The following is a 12,718-nucleotide window of genomic DNA, read 5'->3' on the forward strand; positions in this document are numbered from 1 at the left end:
ATGACCATGAGCTTGGCTGGGATTGGGAATGGGGGTAGGATTAGGGGCAATGGTGGGGTGTGTGTGTGTGTGTGTGTGTGTGTGTGAGAGAGAGAGAGAGAGAGAGAGAGAGAAAGAGACTGTGTGTGACCATGTGTTACTGCTGAGTGAGTGGTGGGGTCGTATATGATCACGGATGGGGACATGTGTGTAATTGTGGGATCATAGGGTGGTGGGATTGTGGCAGCAGTGACCCTGCTCTCTGACTCTGATCATGTGATCATGTTGTGAGAAGGTCGTGCTGTGTGCCTATGACGATTGTGTGTAATTGTATTGCTGTGTAATTAAGGTGCTAGCTATATTTATAACCCTGTGTGTTGAAAACAATGTATTTGAATTTTGTAAATAAACTAGTAAAAAATTAAAAAACCAAAACCCTGTGTGTGTGCATGTTTAAGACTAGGTGTAGTCATGCGTGGGGGGATCACAGTGCTGACCCTGATTAAATGACTGTGTGTGATCGTGGCAGAGTGTGATGTGGTGTCCCCTCATTTATTGTTGTTGTTTGCCATCAAGTCAAAAGACCTATCAGCAGGTTTTAGAAGGCAACATATCACATGGGAGGAGATAGCTCACCCCCCCCCATGGAGCATCTGGTGGATCTGAACCCAGGCCTGTGGTATTGCAGCACAGCTTCTCACCACTAGACCACCAGAGCTCCCTCATTTACTACTAAGTGTAATTTTGTTGCAGCAAAGTTGTGGGGTGTGACTCCATGTGAAGGCTGTGCAGCTGTGATAATGGGATTGTGGTGAGTAGCTCTGTGTGTGATTATGAAGTAGTGGGATTATGTCTGACTGTGCCTGACGTGTGCTGTGGCAGGACCATGGTATGTGACCCTGTGTAGGATCACCTGTGGTGGAATCTGCGTGCTTCTTAATGTGACTGTGTGACTGTATGTGTCTGTTTGACTGTATGTGTCTGCTGAGTGCTAGCAGGGCTGTAATGGGGCATTGTGTGTCTGCATGGTGTGATTTCACGAGGGAAGGTGGCAGTGTGACAGTGTCATACTGAAAACTTGCAACAACATGGTTGCAGTTGGATGTGTAACTCTTTGGGTGTTTTGTAAAATGTGTGTGTCAACAGGTGTGTATGTGCAACACCATGTGTGTGACCTTCACGTTGTGTCATTGAAGACCCGGTAACTATGTTGCGTGACTCCAGACCTGTGTGTGTTTATTTAATCAACAATCATTCCTTGGATCCCAGCTTTGTGCCAAACCCGTGTTAGACTTTTGCTAGGGACCCAGCAGTGACCGGCTTGTCCCTATTCTCACAGACACATAGACCAAGTGGGACAGATGCATGCTGGCTGTGCTGTGTGTGTGTGTGTGTGTGTGTGTGTGTGTGTGTGTGTTTGTACAGTGGCTGTGATGTGACCTAATGATTGTGTTTGTGTGTATGCTTATCACTGACAATGTGAAGCCCTGTGTGTGTGTGTGTAGCTATGACTGTGTCTCTGTTGGGTACAGTTTCTGACCCTGGACGGGTAGCTGTGTCACTGTGTCATCCCGGGGGCGAGAGCCTTTGACTCTCTAGGTGAGACTGTGGGAATACACACACCTGTGAATGGCGTGGGGGACTCTGGGAGTCTGCATGTGTGAGATGCTGCGATGGTGCCTCCTTGACCCAGAGGTGGCCGGGCTCTGTGTGTCCATGACAGTGACTGAGGGGCAGGTTGTGGTGTGTGACCGGGGGGGGGGGGGGGGGGGGGGGGGGGATTGTATACCAGTGGAGCAGTTGTGCTTGGGGGTGCTGTCCTCAAGACGGATATTCTAGATATACATCCTAGAGTGGCTGTGACATTCACAAGCCATCGTGTTCCCTTACTGGGTCTTGGCCTCAGCTCCCCTTCCTGTCTAGGTCCCGCCCCACCCCTGCCCCCTCCCACCATCCCAGCTGCCTGCGCTGTCACCTCTTCAGAGCCCAGCTCGGCAGTGGAGGCTGCTGCAGCAGGAACGCCACAGGTGAACCCCCACAGCGTTGGGAGCAGGTGAGAGCTCCCCCGGTCCCAGCCTGTCCCTTTTGCTCCCATCTCCCCCTCAAGCCTGAGTCTCTCAGGGTAGGCTTTCGTCTCTGTCCGCCACAGTCTCTGTCCAATCTCTGTCTCCACGTCTCACAATCTCTGTTTAGCCTCCAGATCGCGTCCCTACCTTCCTCCAGGGTCCCTCTCTTTGTCTCTGTCACCTCGTTGTCTCTTTGCTTATGTATTTGTTTTTGTCTTTCTCTGTCCTGAAGCCTCTGTTTTCTCGTTGTCTCTGATTCTCTGTGTATTTCAGTCTCTCGATCTCTGTTTTCTGTGTCTCTGAATTTGTCTTGTCCGTCTGGAGCTTTTTCCCCCTTAAACGATGTCTGAGAAAGGGTGAGAGTTTCTAGCCATGGAGCCCCAGCCGGCTAAGCTTATGATCTGACGCCTCACTAGGTGAGGAGGATTTAGATAACCGGGAGAAGGGCTGTCCCGCTGATCCTGGGTCTTCTCTGTAACGGGGCAAGTGTAATAGGGTCAAGTTCCTATGGGCTACTTAAAACCCCTCAGAGTGGGAACTCTGGTGGAGGTTTCAAGCTCCCCTTCATCCTTAGCTGGCAGTTTCTACTCCCTCTTCTCCAAGGCTGTTCCCAGGGCGCCCCCCCCCGCCCCCTCCCGTCCTCTGGTCTAGACTCTGAGTGACACTGGCGTTTCCGCCCGAGCGCGGCTCTAGGGCAACAGCCCCCTCAGCAAACACCCTCCCCTTCCCACCTCTGCTGCCCCAGCAACAAATTGGGGGCGGGCCCGGCAATCACGTGCTTCTAGGCCCCGCCCGCTCACCACGCCTCCCCCTCCCTTCAATCGCACGTGAGAGCGGAGATGAGAGTTGGGTGAAGTGGGCTGCCTCTGCGTGAGTCTGGGAAGCAGGGGTCGCCTGAGCGCCCTGAGATTCTCCAGGTGTGTCCGGACCCTCCGGCCTCCATGCCCCGCCGCCCGCACGATGCCGAGCCCTGGGTCCCCGCGGCCACGGCTGCTGCTGCGACTGCTCTCGCTGTGGGCGCTGCTGCTTCGGATGGTAGAGGTGAGGACCCCCGCGATGGTTTCAAGTTTCCCCCCATCGCAAAGAGAGTTTTAAGGGCGCCCGGTTTGCCCACATTCGAATTCTGATGATGGTTTCCAGTTCCTCCTCTTTCTCCCCACATATCCCATCTCTTCTTTCCTAATAAAACTTTGCAGTCTCCCCCACTAGCACCCCTCCCTTGGTCATTTCTAGGTACCCCTTCTCCAAACTCCTACCACAGACTTACAAGTATTTATTTATTAATCTGTAGTGAACATTTTCCCAATTCACATCGAAGATTCTGCGTTCTATGCATAGTTGCCTCTCTCCCAGCTCCACAGTACTTTCTAAAGAATCAAAGCCTCTTTTCAAATTTAACCCCTGACAGGGACGGAGTGAATTCCCAGTGAGCAAGGTAAACTCACGTAGGCGCTTAACTTATGCTTTCTGACAATCTGTAGAAAATAACATGTGAAGTTGTTCACTATTGTTTGGTGTGTGAAACAATTCACAAATTATTGCTACAGATTAGTAAGCACAAGTAAACTCATGCTTACCACGATTTGTAGATAATCTGTTTCTGCCCCCAACATTGCATTTGGTGTGTTTGTCTTAATAGACTTTCTTTTTCAGTCCAGTTTTAGATTTTTAAGGAAAATTGTGCAGAAAACAAAGCTTCTATTTCCCCTCCTCCACACTCTGCTTCTCCTATATTGCCTTCCTGAGCCCCATTTATTACAATTGATGAACCAATTTTGATATATTATTATGGGGTTCATTCATTCTGTTGTAGATTCTGACAAATTCACAATATCCTGTGTCCACTCACAGAACAGTTTCATTGTTCAAAAAATGCCCCATGCCATCTATTCATCCCTCCTTACCTCTGGGCGAGGGATCTTCCTTTCTCTCCTTTTCTAGACAGACTCTGAGGGACAGACGGCGGGGGAGCTATACCAGCGATGGGAACGGTACCGCAGCGAGTGCCAGGAGACCTTGGAGGCTGCGGCGCCCCCCTTAGGTGCAGCGGGGTCCCTAAATCTATGTAGATGGGGCAGGGGTTGGGACAGGTGTTAGGTTTGATCCAGGGTTGGGGCGGGGCTTAGGTTTTCAGGCGGAGCCTGAATTGAGGTTGGAAAGAAAACTGTGCATAATGTGGGCTGTGTCCAAAAAATATGCCCGACAAAACAGCTCTTTACCATCGAGTTGAAATCGACTGACAGCTGACCCCTCCAGGGAATTTTCAGAGGCTTAACTCACATGGGAGATCGCCCATCTTTCTGTTGCGGAACTTTTAATGAATTCGAACCTTTTGTGTTAAGCAACTCAACTCCCTACGGACTGCTAAAGATGGGGTCAACTGGGAGGAGTCTCGGGGAGGGTCCCAAAGAATTTAGAGGGGCGGGGTTAGGGGCGGAGTCTGAGAAATACTCGATGAAGGGCAGGCTCGGGGGCGGGGACTTGGTCAGTGGGAGGGGCCTGGGGCAAGGTGGAGGCGGGGCCGTAAGTGGGTGGGCAGACTTTTTTCCTGGTTCTTGGGTGGGAATGGGAGGGACTTGCGAGGGAAAGACTGCTTTTGCTGCATCAGGGGAGAGAGACCTAGGTCCATTTGCTTTCTGTCCATTCTGTCGGCGCACAGGTCTTGCCTGTAACGGGTCGTTTGATATGTACGTGTGCTGGGACTACGCTGCACCCAACACCACTGCCCGCGCCTCCTGCCCTTGGTACCTGCCCTGGCACCAGCACGGTGAGGCGTTCTCCTGGACCCTACCTCTCTTTAGATGGAGCACCCATCTCCCACTTCCCTTGTCTGGCTAGGTTTCTCCCTTGCCTATCTAATCCTGGTGCAATGACCCTGATTCTGGCACATGATGCCCTTTCATTTTCTATTATCTCTCTAAGGACAAAATTATGTTGTATTTAAATAAAATTTTTGTTTTATACTGGTTTACCTACAAAGTTCGTATACATTGCTTTTCACACCGAATCTTTCCCATTTCCTTTACCCACACCTCCCTCCACCCATTAAATTGTGTAACCCTATGATTAGCCCCACCCCTTCCCCTCCCATCCCACTCCTCTGCTCCCACCTCCCCACTTTGGATCCTCATGCACTTACTACAATAGCCTAGTAGAATATTTGTCCTTACGGGACTGAGTTAGTTCACTTAGCATAATGCTCTCCAGTCCCTCCCAAGTTACAAAATCATTGTTCCCACGTGCTGCGTAGTATTCCATCATGTGAGTAGACCATTATTTCTCAATCCATTCGATTGTGGTTGGACGTGTAGGATGTGTCCATGTTCTTGCTATGGTGAATAACACTGCTATGAACATTGGTGTACAAGTCTCCTTTTTTAAATTTTTAAAAAAAATTTATTATTTTTGTATTTGTACCGTTAAATCAGATCCGACTATTACAGGAGGAGATTGCCTCTCCTTCTCCAGCAGAACAGCATCTGGTGGATTCAAACCACTCACCTCTGGGATTGCAGTGCAGCTTCTTGCCACTAGGCCACCAGAGCTCCTTACAAGTTTTCTTTTGTGCCTCTATTCCAAACAGTGGAATAGCTGGGTCATATGGAATTTCTATGTTCAGCTTTTTGCGGAAACGCCAAACTGCTTTCCAGAGTGGTTGTACCATTTTACTACTCCACCAACAATGTATAGGACTTCCTGTCTCGCCACATTCTCGCCAACATTTATTATTTACTACCCTGCTAAATTTTGCCACTGCCACCGGAGATGGTACCTCATTGTGGTTTCTTTCTGGTTTTCTTGCTTATTTTGTTCCTCATAGCTGTGTGGACTCGAGCAGATTTAATCTTTATGCCTCCGTTTTCTCATCTGTAAAATGGGTCTGATGACTCAAATTTATAGGTTTGTGAATATTAATAAGCACAAGTGCTATATAAAGGCTTGTGTAATCACCATCATCATATTGACTGTCTTTCTCTCTGACTTGTCTCCTCTCAAAAGTTTCAGTAAAAATTTAAACCTTCCTCCATTGCAAAGAAAGTCTCCATATCAGATAGTTTTTTTAATAATTTCATTATAGTTTTTAATTTAAAAATGCCCCTTTTTAATTAAAAAGTCTTTTTTTAATTAAAAATATGTCAATTACTAACTTAATCACAGCTTTACTTCCTTTGGCCTTTTTAAAATTGGATTTTATTTTCTTTTTAACTTTTTACCTTTTTTTCTTTTTATTTATTTGAATGAAAGTTTGCTTCACACAACAAATGCTGGTGAAGTTATGGAGAAATTTGAACTCTTATTTATTATTGGTGGGAGTATAAAATGGTGCAACTTCTCTGGAAGACAGTATGGCTCTTTCTCCAAAAGTTGGAAAAAGAAATACCATTTGACCCAGCAATTCCACTACTGGGAATATACCCTAAAGAAACCAGAACTGCAACCCAAACAATTATATGCACACCCATGTTTATTGCTGAATTGTTCACAATAGCAAAAAGATAGAAGCAACTCAACCCAAGTGCCCATCAACTAAGGAATGGATAGACAAGCTATGGTATATTCATACAATGAAATACTATGCAGCACTGAAAAACAAGGAACTAATAATATATTATACAAAATGGGTGACCCTGGAGGACATTATGCTAAGTGAAATATCTCTGTAACAAAAGGACAAATACTGAGTGATGCCACTGTTAAAAAAAGGACTGATATGGGGGTTGAGGGAACTAAGAAAAGAGAGGATAAATATAAATAATGAACCCTGCATTTAAATAGATGAGGGAAAGAACTGTCTAAAAGAATCACATGATTAGATATTATTTGCATAAAAACAGTCCAGAATAAGAGGTCCATAGCAAAGTGGATTGGAGGGCGGGAGGGAGGGAGGAAATTGTGCAACAATGAAAGAATCTTTTTAAAGAGAAAAGTTAACTGGGAGGGGGGCTAGGGAGGAAAGTGGGCAACAATAAATGAATGAAAATCCAAGTTTTCTGTATACTTTTGATAAAATATCAATTAAAAATAATAACAAAAAGTTTAAAAAATTGATATAAAAAAAGAAGATAAAGTTTGCAGAGACTTTGGCTTTTCATTCAATCATTGTTACACACTTTCCTCCCTGCCCACCCCTCCCGCCCAGTTCCCTCTATGAAAAGTAAAAGAAAAATTCTTTCATTGTTATACAGTCCCTCCTCCCAAGTCGACTCCACTATGCAGCTTTCATTATGAACTCTTGGCATGACAATAATACCTAATCATATATCCCTCCTAAACAGTTCTCTCCCTCATCTGTTTCAATTCAGTATACATTATTTATCCCTCTTATTTCCACCCCCCAACCCTGATGTCAGTCCTGCTTTACAACAGTGACACTATGCAGTATGTGTCCTTTTAAAAGTGACTGAGATATTTCACTCAGCATCATGTCCTCCAGAGTCACCCATTTTGTATAATATTTCATTAGTTCCTTGTTTTTCAATGCAGCATAATATTCCATTGTGTGAATATACCACAGCTTCTCTATCCATTCATTTGTTGATGGGCACACTTGGGTTGTTTCCAACTCTTTGCTATTGTGAACAAAGCTGCAACAAACATGGGTGTGCATATATCTGCTTGGGTGGCAGTTATGGTTTCTTTCGGGTATATTCCCAGTAGTGGAATTGCTGGGTCAAATGGTATTTCTTTTTCCAGCTTTTTGAGAAAGAGCCATACTGCCTTCCAGAGTGGTTGCACCATTTTACATTCCCACCAACAGTGAATAAGGGTTCCAGTTTCTCCGCAACGTCACCAGCATTTAATGTTTCCTGTTCTGTTAAATTTTGCTATTCTTACTGGGGTGAGATGATATCTCTTAGTTGTTTTGATTTACATCTCCCTTAGAGCTAGGGATTTTGACCTGTTAAGGTGTTTGTTGGCCATCTGAATATCTTCTTTGGTGAAGTGTCTGTTCATACTCTGTGCCCATTTTTCAGTTGGATTGTTTGCCTTTATCTTGTGGTGCTTGAGTATTTTATAAATTCTAGATATAAGTCCCTTATTTGACATATCATTCCAAAATATTTTTTCCTAGTCTGTGTCTTCCACTTTTACCCTGTTGGAGAGGTTTTTGGATGTGCATAGGGGATTTAATTCTTAGAAGGTCCCAATCATCTATTTTATCCTCTCCTGGTTGTAGGTTCAAATTTTTTTTGTGAGTGAAAACCATATCAGTTTTCATTCAAATGTTTACAGACATTTTTATTTCTAGAACTAATTTCAATCGATTGATGTAGTTAATAATCACAGTGTCTTTCCCTGTCCCTTCTCTCTGTCTCTGTGATTTCAATCCTTCACCCTCATTTCTTCAGTCGCCATGGGCTTTGTTCTGCGCCAGTGTGACAGTGATGGCCAATGGGGACCTTGGAGGGACCATTCCCAGTGTGAGAACCCAGAGCGGAATGGAAGCTTCCAGGTGTGAAGACGCTGTGGGGGAGTGGGTTATATACGCTGTGAGGTCCAGGAGGAAACAAACAAACAAACAAACAAACAAACAGACAAACAAGACAACATCTTTAGGCCAAGCCTGAAACCTCAGTGCTGTTCAGTGATACAAACTCAATTCAAATGTGCTTAAAGGAGAAAGAAAGAATTAGCTTCTGTGATTGAAAAATGGAAGGGAACAGCTTCAGGTACAGCTGGATCTAGGTGCTCAAATGATATGCCTGGAAATCTGTCTCTCACAATATCAAGTCGAGGGGAACTCTGGTGGCCTAGTGGCAAGAAGCTGCAACTACAATCCCAGAGGTGCACGGTTCGAATCCACCAGATGCTCTGCCGGGGAAGGAGGGGCAAGCTCCTCCTGTACCAGTCAGATCTGATTTGACGGTACACGCACACAATATCAAGTCGTTTTCCTCAGTCCTGACTGGCTTTATCTTTCCTTTGGGATGGGAGAGATAGCCCAGGACATCCCTGTGGCTGATACACCACTAAGCTAACAACACTTCAGAAAGATCGTGTTTCATTCTTCATGTTGTTGTTTGTTTCCATCAAGTGAGAGTCAAGTCCTAGCTGACACTTCAGCGGGTTTTCAGAGGCTATGAATTGCACAGGAGAATATTACTCTTCTTTCTCCGGAGGAGCAGCTGGTGGATTTGAACTCGTGTATTTGGCTTGGCAGTGCAATTCATTACCCACTAGGCCACCAGAGTTCTTTCAGTAGCTCTGTCCCGGACTGATTCTCATTGGTTCACTTTGGCTAATATGTCCACTCTGAACCAGTGACTGTGGAAGGTGGGTACTAGATGGAATACTCTGATTGACTGGAGATGAGGGGTGGAGTCAGCCCCACTCAGAGAAAACTGGGCTGCTGGCAGGAACAAAGAGATCCTCTCTCCAGTGGAGGGAAGCACTGAGTCTTGCTCCATGTCACTGACACTCAGGACCAGAGGCTGATCCTGGAGCGGCTGCAGGTCGTGTACACGGTTGGCTACTCCCTGTCTCTCAGCACACTGCTCTTGGCTCTGTTCCTCTTGAGTGTCTTCAGGTAGGACACCTGATTTTCCCAGTAAGCTGGGGTGGTCAGGAGGTGTGCATCCAGGGGTGTTTCTATGGGAATTCCTTGGAGTGGTTTATGTCTGAGGATAAGTCCCCAAGAGTCCTCAGACTGTCTCCCACTTCCTACCCCAGGAGGCTGCGCTGCACTCGTAATTACATCCACATCAACCTGTTCACCTCGTTCATGCTGCGGGCCGCTGCCATCCTCACCCGGGACCGTCTGCTGCCTCCACCTGGCCCCTATCCTGGGGACCAGGCCTTGACCCTCTGGAGCCAGGTAAGCATGATCCCTCTGCTTCCTCAAATGGGAATCGGCCTGCTTGGAAGGGGCCAGGATCAGGAACTTGTTGATCCACTTTGGCACTAACAGAGATGTCATGAGTTTGAACATATTAGCAACTCCACCAAAGGAAGATGAAGCAGCGGGTAAATATTTACAGCCTTGAAAACACCCGGTGTGGTTCTAGCATGTTCTGCTGGGTCACCAAAAGTAAGAATTGATTTGATGACACATAGTAGCAACAACAAACAACACAATCAGTGGAGTCAGTGATGGTTCAAAGACAGAATTCTTACCTTCCAAAGGGGAGACCCAGGTTTGATTCCTGGCTCATGCACCTGCCAGCTGATGAAGGCTGTGTGTTACTATGATGCTGAACTTGCTTTGCTAGAGCTTCCAAGTTAAGACAGAGTAGGAATAAAGGCCTGGCAATCTACTTCTGAAAATCAATGAATAAAATTTTTTTGGATAACAATAGTCCAGTCACATTATGCATAGGGTCTTCATTAGTCAGAAGCTAACTCTAAGACCACTAACAACAACAGTATTATCAATACTTTGTTTTTCTGGAGCTCTGGTGGCCTAGTGGCAAGAAGCTGCACTGCAATCCCAAAGGTGCACGGTTTGAATCCACCAGATGCTCTGCCAGGGAAAGAGGGACAATCTCGTCCTGTACCAGTCAGATCCGATTTGACGGTACATGCACGCAAAAATAATAATAAAAAAATAAAAAGTATAAAATAAAATAAAAAAATACTTTGTTTTTCTTAGTATCATTTGGAAAGGCATCTTCCCAACTCAACTTCTGCCCCTTCATTGAACACTCTCTCCCACCTTATCTCTCTCTCTGGATTCTATTTGTATGCCATTTCCTCTCCTTTATAATCTTGCCCATCCTTGGACTGTTTTACCAATGAGAGAATCCATGTCCTGGTCCTGAGATGGTGTAAAATAGGAGAAAACCATGGATGTAGGGATTTGGTAGATATCAATCATTACTTTTTCAATACCCCTCTTGCATTGTGGAAAGCTGTTCTCAAAGACCTCTCCAAAGTGTTAACGAGCAAGGATGTAAAGTTAAAGACTAAGGTAAGCCCGATTCAATTGTTTCTTATGATCTGAAAGTCGGACAATGAATTAAAAAGACTAAAGAAGAATTGATGTCCTTGAATTGTGTTACTGGAGAAGAGTATTGAATATCCCATGGACTACCAAAAGTAGTCCATACTACCAAAAGTAGACCTCACTGCAGAAGGTCAAGGACTGTAGTCTTCAATATGGATTGAAGCTCAATATCAGGAAAACAAAAATTCTCACCACTGGACTAACTGGCAGCACCATGATAGATGGAGAAGAGATTGAGGTTGTGAACAATTACAGCTTGCTCAGCTCCACAATCAACATTCCTAACACCAGCAGTCAGGAAATCAAAAGACAAATTGCATTGGGAAAATCTGCTGTCATGGACCTCTCCAGAGAACTAAAAAGCAACGATGTCAGTCTAGAGACCAAAGTGAGAGGGTCATACTAACAGTTACCAAGCAGCCGTGGGGTGGAAGAGTCCATAAGCTGGTGGGAGAGTGTGTTAGAATGGAAGAAACCTTTTAAAGAAAGGATTTGAACCATTGAGTTCAATTTTTAGAAGGCTATGGAGAGCAGACACTATATTTGTGGGGATTTAAGGGAAATTCTTACAGAACTGTGCTTCATAGGGTTTTTTAAAAAAACTTTTATATTGGTTTGCTTAAAAATAATAACTTCTTGTTGCTGTGTACCGTTGAGTCAGAACCGAGGCATAGCTGCCTTCTGTTGGGTTCTCAGAGGCAGTTAATTGCACAGGAGGAGATTGCCCATCCTCCCACGGAGCAGCTGGTGGATTTGAACTGTGGGCCTCCAAGATTGCAGCGCAGCTTCTTGCCACTAGGCCACCAGACTTCTCCATAGGGTTTTCAACGGCCAGTTTGTTTTGTTTTGGTTTTTGGGTTTTTTAATTTTATTATTTAGTGTGTGTGTACTGTCAAATCAGATCTGACTGGTACAGGAGGAGATTGTCCCTCCTTCTACAGCAGAGCATCTGCTGGATTTGAACCTTCTACCTCTGTGATTGCAGTGCAGCTCCTTGCCACTAAGCCACCAGAGCTCCCTTCAATGACCGTTTTTTCAGAAGTAGATTGCCAGGCCTTTCTTCCGAGTCACTTGGACGTCCAACATTTTGGAAGCCATACATACTAGCCATTTACACCACTCAAGGACCCCCAACTCCCCAAAGGCAAAACCAAACCCACTGCAGTGGAAGTGAGCTTGATTTTTATAGAAGCAGGCTCCCATGGAGCAAGTAAGGCGGTTTAAACAACCAACCTTGCAGGGCTCTTTAACCTCTGCACCACCTGATCTCCTTCCAGGGACCCCAGAGAATCCATTTAGGATGTAGGATGGGGAAATATAGCAAGAGATGGTGGTGGAAGGGGACTCCTGGCGGTCCTGACTGCCCAAGCCCTTTCTCTGGCCACCTCGTCGTAGACCTTGGCGGCGTGCCGCACTGCCCAGATCGTGACTCAGTACTGCGTGGGCGCTAACTACACGTGGCTGCTAGTGGAGGGCATCTACCTGCACAGTCTGCTGGTGCTCGTGGGGGGCTCCGAGGGGGACCACTTCCGCTGCTACCTGCTTCTTGGCTGGGGTGAGCCCCGACCCCGGTCTCCCACTGCCCAGCCCAGCGCGCCCTGACTACCCTGCTGGGTGACCTCGTGGAGTCTCCTCCCCTCTCCAGCCTTGGCCTTCCTACTTTGGCTCGGGCGTTCTGCGGGTCTGGGGCCTGGCAGAGCCCGTGTGCGCGCTGACAGCTGCGGCGGGG

At 46.2% G+C, this 12,718-nt stretch overlaps 1 protein-coding gene across 1 annotated transcript; it reads left to right on the plus strand.

Annotated features, from left to right (window-relative positions):
- On the plus strand, window positions 1-12,591 carry GIPR (gastric inhibitory polypeptide receptor). The gene is made up of 9 exons (XM_006901271.1): window positions 1-34; window positions 1,903-2,032; window positions 2,963-3,086; window positions 3,987-4,086; window positions 4,705-4,812; window positions 8,396-8,499; window positions 9,470-9,573; window positions 9,717-9,861; window positions 12,385-12,591. The coding sequence occupies exons 1-9, from the start codon at window positions 1-3 to the stop codon at window positions 12,589-12,591; spliced, it is 1,056 nt and encodes a 351-aa protein (XP_006901333.1).
- The last annotated feature ends 127 nt before the right edge of the window (window positions 12,592-12,718 follow it).

The sequence above is a fragment of the Elephantulus edwardii genome, unplaced genomic scaffold (assembly GCF_000299155.1).
Source record: "Elephantulus edwardii isolate Elephantulus edwardi_28Jun2011 unplaced genomic scaffold, EleEdw1.0 scaffold00315, whole genome shotgun sequence".
Lineage (NCBI taxonomy): Eukaryota > Metazoa > Chordata > Mammalia > Macroscelidea > Macroscelididae > Elephantulus > Elephantulus edwardii.

Coding starts and splice junctions, on each gene's coding strand:
- GIPR (XM_006901271.1), top strand. CDS start 1: ATGACCATGAGCTTGGCTGGGATTGGGAATGGGG. Junction 2,033..2,962: donor CCCCACAGCGTTGGGAGCAG/GTGAGAGCTCCC, acceptor GAGATTCTCCAG/GTGTGTCCGGACCCTCCGGC. Junction 9,574..9,716: donor TTCCTCTTGAGTGTCTTCAG/GTAGGACACCTG, acceptor TTCCTACCCCAG/GAGGCTGCGCTGCACTCGTA.